Below are 12,015 nucleotides of genomic sequence, written 5' to 3' on the forward strand. Positions count from 1 at the left end.
CTGAGAGAGTTTTGTGGGGTCCGCAGCCAAGAAGTGGAGAGGAGTCCTGGGCTGCACTGGCTTTGGGGCCAGGAGGATGTGTCCCTGCTGGGGAGTGGTGAGCTGTGCCACCTGCAAGACCCCAAAGGAGGGCAGGAGCCTGTCTGCCCAAGGCAACGCATTTTCTCCAGCTCTTGCTGCCTAGCAGGGCCCCATTGCCCCTCAGACAGGCCAAGCTGGTATTTTGCCTGCCTTGGCTTCAGCTCAGCTGTGCTTATGTCTTGTGGTCCAATGCGCTTTGGAGGGTCTCCAAGCATAAGATGTGCCCCTAATGCTGGCTCGTGGGCTGGCTGCAGATGAACATTTTTGCCAAGGCAGATGCAATGGTCCATGCAGAGTACATCTCAGTGAGAAAAAACTGAAGTGCTACAGGCTCCCTGACAGCCTCACCTCTCAAGCAGCTCTGATGCCATTTCTGTTGTGTGTGGAGACTAATACCACATCCCACCTTGTACAAAAAAACAGGTGTTTTCAGGCTTATTTGTCATTCCTGCCAGCAAAATCTATTCAAGACAAACCTCTCGTTCAGGATTCTCATTCCAGTCTGGTTCACTCAGTAAAAAATGTCATGCGGCTCAGTTTCGGTCTCAAGGGTGTTGCAGGAGAACGTGCCTGTATTCCATGAACACGCATCTCGCGAGCACTGTTTCTTGGAAGAGCTGAAATCAACATCTGGGTTGCTGTAACATGTTCAAACACGGCATCCACTTACAGTCTGCATATTAAGTACAGGAAACAAACCTCTGCTCAGCATGTCTCAGAAGTTGCTTTCATAGACAACAACTCGAGACAGGCAATATGCCTCAGCAGGTTATTTCTAGGCTCAGAATAGGCTCAATTATAAATGGCAGGTTTCTAAGGCACTGCAAGGACACTGATTTCAGTATTACAGCCGTGCAAAGCCAGTGGGTACAATCAGTCAATAGCCTGCAGCTCTTCTGCTCTGGCACATCAGTGATGAAACATCTGACCGTCCTGCTTGGAGCTGCATTTCCTTGCCCTTGAACTCCCAGCCCTAACCAGTAGCCCAGGAATATTCCTTAGTGTCATATTTTAGTACAATATTGTCTTTCTCTCCTGCAGTGGTGGCACTGGGGTTATGTTGCAGGCCCTCTGGAAGTCATTAGCCAATGTCCAGACAAGCAGTAGCAATGTTTTCTCCTCTATAGTCAGTATTTGCTGAGTTTGTAGCTCTGCTTTCAAAACATGTCATTTCTTCAAAGTTAAGTTTGAAGCATTGCCTGCAGTGCCTGCACAACCTGGACAATGCATGCTGCAACTCATTTTCACTTCTACCTTTTTCTTTCTTCCTTTCTTCCTTTCTCTTTCTTTCTTTCTTTCTTTCTTTCTTTCTTTCTTTCTTTCTTTCTTTCTTTCTTTCTTTCTTTCTTTCTTTCTTTCTTCCTTTTTCTTCAGTTTGATTTATTTAAAGACAACTGGGAATTCAAACCATTGGTCAGAAGTCGATTTCCCATTTTCTTTAGATGAGAAAAGTATTATCAGTTTCAAACTGTGTAGCAGAGTTGTACAAGGTCCCTAATTGTGTTTCACCTTAAACACACCTTAAGTGTGAACTTAAGCCTTACTCCATTCGCCTTCCAGCTCTCCCTGGTCTGCTGTTCCCCTCTGGCTCAGCAGCAATTGTCTGATATGCTGCAAGGCTTTTCTTAACATGCATTTGCAGCTCTTGGAAATCCTCTACATGCAGCGACCACCCAGTCCAGGCTGTGTCACTGCTTGCAACCTTTCTGTGTCAAAGCCAAGAACGTGTATTCCTAAAGCATCAGGCTGCCCCTCTTTGATTTGCCTTCACTCTAAGTACCTTTAGAGTGAAATGCAAATGGCCTAAAGCCTTCCCAACCAGTCACTGTATGGCTGAGATTAAAGATCTGCTAACTCCACTGCTCTAGTCACACAGTAAGGATCTTTCACGTTCAAGTTAATCAAAGGCTTGGTGATTTTTTGCTGTGCTGTCAGTATTTCTATCACCATTAGGCAAGGACTCTTCCTGCTTATCACCCAGGCAGAGGAGATAACCCAGATCAGTGGATAGATTCTTGCCATTCTCACATGCTAGAAGAAAACTTGAGTGGCTCGGGCCAACCATCTCCACTGGCTGACACGTGTGCATCCAATCTGCCCATGGCCGCTACCCAGCACCTGGATCCCTCCCTGCTCTCCTAGCCAGGGTGCTGTGCACATCCCGCAGCCACATGGATTCTACTCTGGCTGGCAGACCAGGAGCACTCCCTTACCCTCTATGCCTAGGGAGGCTTTACACCCCAGAGGCAAAATGGAGCCCAACATGAGCAGCCAGAGGTGCAAGCGAGGAGGTGAGGATCACAGATTTGAGGAGCTCACGGGATGCACTTTGAAGTGTGTCTAACACATCCTGTTGTCATTAGCATGAGCAGGAGTTATTCCTGCTTCCCTAAGCTGTAATTTCAAACTTGCCCAGATAAATCACCTTGTCCAGGTACCCTTTGATAACATTTGCAGGATTATCTTTACCACTGGGGAACTTATTTCCATAATGGTTTAATGAAAGCAGAGATTCTGGAGTCAGCAGGAGCTGGAGCCTCATAGACGGCTCCTAGTCCAGGAAAGTGGATGCGGTTGGAAATGTTTCAGCAGGCAAAGCTTGGAAGATCCTGCTGTGGCTCATTCCTGATGCGAGGGTCTGTGTCCATGAGATGATAAACCTGAGTTTAGTACACCTGAATTTAAAATACCACAACCCACATTACACAAAGTGGCTGAACAGGTACACAGACACTCTCCCAAGTGGAAAGATGTTGCAAATCATTGAAGGAGTAATTGCAGCCAAAGCAGGCTTTTGCCAGCTGGAGAGCAATATATACAGGTGGACTTTGGTCACGTAGTCCATGGGCTTCTCAGCCCGGCCCTTTCCCAGTCCTCCAAGGTCATGACTCGCAATGCCCTGTCTATCAGTGCATCCCTTACAAGAAGATTTGCGGGAAGATCTTCCTTCTTTTGCTTCAGACACTTTCCTGACTGGGCTATTTGTCTGGCAGCTGCCAAACCACCTTGGTAAGAGCAACCCAAGAGCTCAGCCAGCAGTTCAAGGCAACCTGACAACATTCAGTAGCTGGACTCCAGCCCTCAGCACATAGGACCAGCTTGGGTATGCTGAGGCATACTGGTGCCTATCAGCTAGACCAGAAGGCAGGCTCTATATCAAAGCTAGTTGCAATATAGAAACTCACCCTTAGCAATCATTTTTCCCTCTTCAACCGAAGCTGAATTACAGCTTGGCAGCTGGGGGGGGTGGAGGTGGTGTGGAGATGTCCATGAGAAAAGCCGGGAGCTCAAGAAACCTTGCTGTGTCAGCATGGAGAGATCAGCACGGGCTCTTTGGCTGTCAAGGTGAGTGCAGGAAGAAGGCTGAGCACTGACAGAAGAGCTAAAACAAAAATTATGGGCAGCCCTGTCGACAGATGTGGGTGTCTGGTCCCTTCTACAGGAATGATGGGTTCCAGCCAGCATCAGGGGATTAACTCAGGCCCCAAAGGCAGCAGCGGCTCTTTGAGGACTGTCTGGGATAGCTCACCATACAAGGGCAATTTGCACTTTCCAAGAAGCAGTGAGCAAACAGGGACATTGTGCAAGGAAAGGCTAGTGAGAGGGCAGCCAGGCTGTGTCTAGAGTGCAGGCCACAGAAGAGGTGCCCAGGTTCAGGACCTCGGCAGGATGCCTAAGCCCCAGCATAGGATATGCTTGGTGGGGGTCTCTGCTATGAACTGGGACCTTGCACACCTGTGCTGGCTATGAATTTGGTCTGCTTTTGCCATGGCAGCTGGCTCTGCTGGGCCCATACTGCCTGGGACACACAATCCCAACTTGCAGAATGTGGGAGCAGATGCAAACTCCACCTGCCTCACCCTCATAACCAGAGATGAGGCACTACTGAAATAATATCGCACAGACGCTACTCCCTTCTCCACACTTGTGGCTCCCTCTGGCCAAGAGCATGCCATGGTCAAGGACACTGTTTGCAGCAGCAGTGTCAGGTCCACTCACTGCCTTTGGCTTGGACAAAGAAGACCTTTTTCTTCCCAAGGTACAACGCAGACCAGTGTCTCTCCCTGTAATACAAAGAGAGGATTTGCAGTGTGATGCTGGAGAGCTCTCCTGGTGAGGAACAGCCTGGCTGGAAGGGTGGAGGAGAAGAGCCCTATCCCACTGCTGAGTTCTCCCATGGCAGGAAGAGCCCATGCCACCAAGGTCTGCTGTGATCCGTCCTCATCTTCCTCATCTCCATCCTTTGCAGATTGGATGGGCTGATAATCTGCTGGTGCCCTAGCTGGCAGACGAGCCAAACACTGAATGAGGTGACAGGATGTGAGGATTGCCAGCCCTAATCAGTCTGGCTCTGGCCTTCCCAGCCCACAATGGCTCTTCCTACACCACATTCCTCCTGGAAATAATGGGCTAGCAACTCTGCATCTTCAGCATGGTGGAGCAGATGCCAGTGTGGCTGGGGATACTATCCCTTTTCTGGTGTGCCACCATGGTGAGCAGGGACCTTTCACTCCCTGAAATTCAGACATACTTTGTGAAGACACTGATCCTGGAGCTTTACATTTTGTTACCTCTTTATGGTGGCCCCAACTCAAAGGCAGGGGTTATACTGTACTATTGCATTGTACCGATGGAGGTAGCCCATGGCCTACAGGCAATGGGGCACCTCACGGGCCCCATGGCTGTGGCATTAGCTTGTAGTGCTAATGCTATTTAATTCAAGGCTCCTTGAAAGCCAGCTGAGACACCTAGAATTCTATCAGACAAACACCAGTTGCCTGAGGTAGTGTCAAGCCTGAAGGCTGAATTTCCTTGATGTGAATAGCCCTTCCAGCATCTCCTCTGGGATGGTATTCCCTCCCTCATTATCGCTTGTTACCCATGAGCTGGTCTCTAATCTTCTGGGCAGCATTTGGAGGAAGGTCCCTGGATAGGTGCAACTCAAGGAGCTGGTGCCTGCTGGGTTACAGTGCCCAACCGCCAGAAAAACTGCAGGAAACACAGAACCTACCCCTGACCTTTTAAATGGCTTGCCCCATCTCCAGCTCTAAGGCAGTGAGTATCTACACATTTCCTTTCTTCATCCACCATCTCCTGCAAAGGAACTGTCTCTCCTAGTCCGACCCCTGCAACCTGCTAGACAGTGGCTCCAGCACCAGCTCATCTCCTTGGAGAGATGTCTGGGGTCTTTTGCAGCGCTTTCGTCTCACGGATTCTTACCATTGAAAGGGATTCATTTAATTACACACGCATCCCAAGCAAGAGATATATCCTGCTGATATGGAGCACTCCTCCTTGTCCCGCACCATATGGAAGGGATCAGGCTCAAGGGCTGAAACCTGAGACAGGTTTCCAGAGGGGTAAAGAGGGAACAAGCACATCGGAGCAGAGAAGGGCATTTTGGCTTTTGCTGCATGCCCCTTGTGTCACAGGATGATCGGTGGCCTGGCCGAAGGCTGGAGCCTTTCCAAGACCTCCCTGTCTCCAGGCAGGAGTGCCTCCCTCCTTTCTTTGTTGGCATTGATGTCACCAACTGGAAACATCCAGGAGTGACAACCTTTGGGGTTGTGCTTTATGGGAGCAAGAGGTACGAGGACTACCACATCCCCAGGAGATAGGGAACTGATCGGCCTCATAGAAAGCAGGAAGAAAGTATTTCAGTCAGTTTCAGTTCTGGGCCTCACAGAGCGTCTTGTGATTTAGAGACAAATATGCAAGACAAGGAGAGCTTTAAGCCACAGGCTTGGCCCACTGCCTGAATTTTTTCCCTCCTCTTTCACTGCAATTACAGTTGAGCCATGTATTATAGTAATTGGGTAACTTTTTCCAAAGGAATCCTTTCACTCAGAGTGAATCATACTTGCCACAAAAGAACACAGAGGCAGATAAAAGACATATAGATCCTATGGCTATTTGTGACAGTGTTTTGCCATCATCCCCTTGTTCCTCAGACCCCTAGATGGGCCCAGGGTAGGCGCAAGAGCCAGGCACTGGGTTTTCCTGGATAACTCCTTCCCATTCCTCCAAGACAGCTTCCTCCTGGCTTGCTGTGATCTACAGCCAAGACAAACTGCATGGTTTTGAAAGTGTCCAGGGGTTCTGCAGAATAAGGACTCTTTTCCCTCCTCGAGTTCCTGAACCTTCAAGAGTGAGTGGTCAGGGCTGGGTCAGCAGCTGGGCAATGTTTGGGATTGGCAAGCCTTGATAGCACATCCGAGTGAACTCAGATCCAGCTTCAGTCCTCTGCTCCTGGGGTTTCACCTGAACATCTAAGAGTTTCTGAGGTGCTGTGCATGCTCAGTGATGGTTCTTCTGCTCCTAATTTAGCCAGAGCTGAAGAGCCCAGCTTTCCTCCCCAACCCTTCCTGCCAAGTCTCCATCTATCATTTTCCGTGTGGGATAGAAGCCTTGGGTAGTAAAACACTCATTGTAAAACTATTTTCCATGGGCTTCATGGTCACACACAGCTGCATCTCCTCCTGGAGCAGCTAGCTTGCAAGGGTTGGATTTAGCATCCTGGAGAAGAGCCTGGGTGAGGGTGGGAGGAGGCAGCCTGGCTGATAGGCTCTCCCTCCCCCCCAAAACCAGCTCCTCCCCCTCTTTCTTCAGTCTCATTGGTGGGTGGGGTGGAGAAGGGCTGGGACAACTCAGCTCTCCGTCTATTTAAAGGCAAGGGTGGGGTCTCTTTAGCTACCTCTTGGAGATTGTTGCACCTTGGTGAAGAGGAGCACTAGCCTGTCAGAGCAGCACCATGTCTTGCGTGAGTAGTGAAAGGGATGGTGCAACTTTGCTGGAGGAGGCGTTTGATGGAGTGGGACTGGGAGGAATGTGACTGCTTGGTGTGAGGGTACTTGCATTATTCTCCTCCATCTGTGCGTCATTCCTGGTGTCAGAGGGTCTGCTGGATCTGAGTGCCTGCTGCATCTATTACAGAGGGGTGGCTGCTCTTTCTTGTTCTGGCAGGAGTGGTTTTTTGGGCTTTTTCCCCCCCCTGCAGGATCCCTTTGGGGAGATATGTGGGGGGGGTCCTTGCTGAGTTGGCTCCCAAGCTGGGGTAACCTGTTTTACAGCCACTCCGCTCTGGGAAAGCAGCTGCGGTAATGTTTATTGCTCTCTGAGCATCTCCTCTTCTGGAGAGCCTTGCTGCTTGCTTCTTGGCTGAAGTTTTCATGAGTCACTGAATCATTATCCCTCTCTGGTAAGGAGATGGGCTAAATGTAAGTGTCCTTCTGTGAGTGTCAATGAGGACAGGCAGGGAGATGCTTGTGTCAGAAGAGCAATTCCACTTCTTTGATTAATTTGTTTTATTAAACTGAAGGTGATAAATCAGGGACTGTCTGAAGTACAGGCTTACTTATTAAAGTGGGATGGGGGAAAGATTCTTAGTATTCTTGGATCTTCCCTCTGCTGTGCTAAAGAATAAGTATTTATGGATTTATGGGGGTATTTTATTTCTAGAGAGAAAGTGGGGAAAGGTGTGTATGTGGAGCAGGAGAATGCTTTTGCAAAGACTGAGCATACAAAATGAATCACCATGCCCTTTGGAGCTGGGGAGCAAAGTGTCTGAGCCCCTGGACCTGGGCAAGGCTTGAAATCCAAATCCAAGCCAGGAGAAGGGAGTGGAGGCTCCATCCCTGCACAGAAAAACTTGTGTGGGATGATGTGAGACCCACAAGACACATGGGTGTGTTTAGGACAGAGTGGGTGTGATGGGATCTTGCAGGTACTTAAACTTCGTGGCTGTGCAATACAGATATGTTGATGACAGCAGCGGGAGAAAGGTTGGGAAATTGGGCACATGTCCCATGTGTCTGGAGTAACTTCTCTGGGTTGTCCCTGGTGCAGCACCCTAGGGGAAAGGAGCTTCCCTGTCTCTTCAGTGATCCAAAGCAATGCACTGTCTTGCAAGGCAGCAGAAATTGCTGCCAAGACAGAGCAAGTGAGCCAGCAGGTAATGAGCAAACATATATGCCTCTGTGTTCTGCAGGGACCAGTGTGCACCAACTTGGGTCTCAAGCCTGGCCAGCGCCTCACTGTCAAGGGAAAAATTGCACCAAATGCCAAGAGGTAAGTTGTGCTGTGCTGCCTAGGCATGGCCAAGGCACCACACTGCATTGTCTTCTGCTGGTGGAGGACAGAAGAAATCCCTCCCTTGAGTGGGAGAGGAACAGTTTTGGAAGGGGTTAACACCAGCAGTGCTTCCTTATTAGTCATTGCCTAATGCACATTGCAGACACAGGCTACTGCCAAGGGGCTAAGCTAAAGCAGATGTGAAGCTCCATCTGCACGCACTGGCAGTGACCACATCCTCTGTACTGCATAGTAAAGGAAATGGAAGCTGTGTCTATACTGAGATTTGGGTTGAGACCATCCCTGCAGCCACATCCTCTCTCCTGTATGAAGATGGCCTGGGATTAGACATGCGTTCTGCAGTGTCTTGCTTCACTGAGCAGAAGGGGATTATAGCCCAAACAGGTTGGAGGTCTTGAATGCTCTGAGGTCCAGCTTCAGCTAGTGGTACAAAGGGAAAGACTGCACTTTGCAGCAGAGTGTCTTGGGCTATTGAAGCTTTCTTTCACCCAGTGGAGATGCCTGTCAGGTGCTAGAGGGTAAGGTGGTGAAGGGGCAGGTGGGGGTAAGTACAAATATGTTCCTAACTCTGCAGGGATCAGGGTGGATGGGGTCCCCAGGGGAGCCTTTGCAGCAGCCTCCAGCCCTTGTGCAGGTCTGTGGCTGGTGGAGCCCATAGCCGCTGTACCAGCACTAGCGGTGTTCCAGGAAACATGTCCCAGCTCTTCCCAGCGTCTTTGAAGTTTGATAGCATCGGAGTGAAGCCTTCTAGGCTTTCTCTTGCCAAATAAAGTGCCGCCTCTCTTCTCGTCTGAGTAAGAGGCCTGGAGGCAAGGTGGACACTGACCTGGGAAGCAGCTTCCTTCTGCTGCCGCTGCAGATGCTTGGGATAACTAATGACATGGTAATATTGCAGCTGCCTGCAGGTTGGGAAGGCAGTGGCTGTCAGGCAAGGTGCAGCACCAGCTAACTGTTTGGGGCTGGAAGGAAACCTGTGAACCACAACTGGCTCCTTGGGAGCTGGTTTGTGTGCAGGATGACTTCCAGTTCAGGGCTCTAAGTGCTGAACCTCTATTGTTAAAATCTTTGTGGAAACTAAGTGGTGTCTCTTCCAGGGATGGCACTATGGGGCTTATCACCTCAGCAGAAGAGAGAGCCCTTATTGGCACAGCACCATCTTCTTGGGGAAGCTGTGCAGTTTAGCAAAGGCGTGCTCTTTGGCCACCCCCAGCTGGGCTTGAAGCAACAGATCCAGAGATGCTCATTGTAATGAGCAACGTGCTTCTGTAGTGTTGATGTCTCCTTTCTCCACAGCTTTGTGATGAATCTAGGGAAGGATGCTTCCACCCTTGGGCTTCACTTCAACCCCCGTTTTGATGCTCATGGTGATGTGAACACCATTGTGTGTAACTCGAAGAAGGTGGAAGAGTGGGGTGCGGAGCACAGGGAGTCTAACTTCCCTTTCCAGAAGGGGGGCACAGCAGAGGTGAGGCCTTGAACATGCTCGCTATATATGCCCTGGTGAAAAGAAGGTATTTGCCACAGGGCACCCAACTGCAGGGCTGTCTTAGGGCTCTCTGTACCGAAGATGCCTGGCTTCTACTTGGCCAGTGCCACCATCCAGGGCACTGGAGAGGATTGATGGAGGGTGGGGATCAATCATGCAAGCTCCATCTAGCTCATAGGAATGTTACTATTGAACTGAGCAGAGAATAGGCATCTCTTAGGAGACCAGAATAACACTCCTGCTGTTGAAGAGCAGGTTATGCTGCTGCTTGTTCACTCCTGAAAGTGGAGGGTGCACAGCAATGGTGCAAAGGGGAAAAGCTTGGTGGTATCTTGATGGAAACTGAGTTTTTCATTTGTCTTGCAGATTACTTTTGCTGTCAACCAAAATGATCTGACAGTCCACCTGCCAGGCCACCAGTTCACATTCCCTAACCGGCTTGGACTCTCTGTCTTTGACTACTTTGATACACAAGGGGACTTCACACTCCAGTCCCTTAGCTGGGAATAACTTCCTCTGACACCTCCATCTCAAAGACACAGAAAAAGCAATCAATAAAGAGTTTTGGTCTACCTAGTCTCAATCTAATCTGTTTCATACTGCAAGTGTGCATTGTTTGGTGACCTTGCTGCAGGGGTGAGGGGAGGAGGGTAGCTAACCTTGCTTGAGTAACACATGCAGGTGGAATTGTCAGCCTTGGCCCTTAAAAATCATGGAGGGAAAGAAGAATGAAGGTCAAAAACCTAGGAAGGCAGAAGGTAAACTGAAGGAGAGTCTCTGCAGGAAGTACTAGGCCTAAACGTGACTGGGAGGAGAGTAGAAGGGTCCCTTAGGAGTCACCCGCTATGGAGGTCTAGACTGATGCTTTACACTGCCTGAGTAAAATGACTTGATAAATTCTATCTGTCCCTACACTAAGGATCCCTGGCTGCCTTGAGCTGCTGTGCTAGGCAAATCTAATGGAGTATAAAGTGAGGAAAAAGTCCTCAATTGTGCTAGCTGTGGTATGCACCTCTCTGTAGAGACTGGTCCTACTTGGGACAGCTACTGTATGTCTTCTTGGGCCCCATTACTGTTGCATGGGGACAGCAGTGGAAAAGGATGCCTTGCTGGGTGTGGCAAAGTATGCAGTGGAGTCCTCATCCAAATCCTTTTTTCCAATAGCTGCAAAGGAACAAATACTGCAGGGCCATATCTTGTGTGGCACATGAGAGCAGTAACCTGGAGGGGTCTGTTTTTGTACTGCCCCTTGTACCTCACCTGGTCCATCTATAGCTGGGACAGGTAGTAGTTCCCACCCTGGGCTGTGGAATGCTAAGCATGTATGCACTGCGTTTTTGTTACCCCTTCATTTGTATTAGCCCCAATGAGCCTGAGCACTTCTCAGTCTAAACTGAGGCTTATCTCTGAGGAGTCTGGAGATGATGAAGTGTGTTTGATGTTGCAACATAGTTCTCCCTGGCCCGTGTGTTGTTACCCAAGGTGCGAGCCAGCAGCTCCCTTGGAAAGTTCTCTGTCTAATGCTACTTCAGAAGCAATGATGACTGCTGTTGGGCACCCTGTGCCTGAAGGGTATAGGAAAGGTGGGAGCTGCCCTTTCCACAGCACACAGCAGTTACCAGGTAGGGCTGGGATGGAAGGACCCAGTCTTTGGTTCCTTACTTCCAGGTCTGGTTATGAGTAATATGGAGCACAAACAATTTGATGTCCTGCAAGGACTCCCTGCAGGCCTGGCTGGGCTGATTCTTCCCATTAAGCAGTTGCAGAGCAGCTGGCACACAAGAACTTTCTCCTATGGCAGGGGCACCTCCTGTTCTTGCTCCATAATTCATGAGGCTCTGCCAGGTCCTGTGTCGCAGGTACTCGTGCAGAGGGAGGCTTGGCTGCTGGGAATTGGAGAGCTGAGGAGGAAGAGACAAGCTGGAGACAAGGGCTCAGGGTGGGCTTTTGACCTGGAGAGCAGGATCACAGAACGTACAAGACACTTAAGGCTCTGCAGCTGCATCTCTCCTGAAGTTCACGTTGCCTAAAGCCAGTCTCCTCTGGATAATCACATCTTGCTCTTTAGAGCTACATCTATAAGAGCAAACACAACACCCAACGTTGCCACCCTGTGCTTAGATGTGGCTGGGGGACAGCATAGCTTAGAAACTCTTCTCATGGGGCAATACAGATGAGAACATCCTGGTGACAAGAAGAGAGTTTAGCCATGAAAAGACTTTAGAAGAAAGTGAGCCATGCTAGGCTAGATGGCCTTAAGGAGAGACCTGGCCCAGTTTATGCAGTGGCATTGACACCCCAACCTGGTAGACTGGAGTACATTTGGTAGGCCAGACACTTGGGAATTTCCTCAACAA

The 12,015-nt window shown here is 49.7% G+C and overlaps 1 protein-coding gene across 1 annotated transcript; it reads left to right on the forward strand.

The window, feature by feature from the left end:
- The first annotated feature begins 6,705 nt into the window (after nucleotides 1-6,705).
- LGALS1 (galectin 1) lies at nucleotides 6,706-10,230 on the forward strand. The gene is made up of 4 exons (XM_009568404.2): nucleotides 6,706-6,841; nucleotides 8,069-8,148; nucleotides 9,466-9,637; nucleotides 10,025-10,230. The coding sequence occupies exons 1-4, from the start codon at nucleotides 6,833-6,835 to the stop codon at nucleotides 10,166-10,168; spliced, it is 405 nt and encodes a 134-aa protein (XP_009566699.1). The 5' UTR covers nucleotides 6,706-6,832; the 3' UTR covers nucleotides 10,169-10,230.
- The last annotated feature ends 1,785 nt before the right edge of the window (nucleotides 10,231-12,015 follow it).

Source organism: Cuculus canorus, chromosome 1 (genome assembly GCF_017976375.1).
Source record: "Cuculus canorus isolate bCucCan1 chromosome 1, bCucCan1.pri, whole genome shotgun sequence".
NCBI lineage: Eukaryota > Metazoa > Chordata > Aves > Cuculiformes > Cuculidae > Cuculus > Cuculus canorus.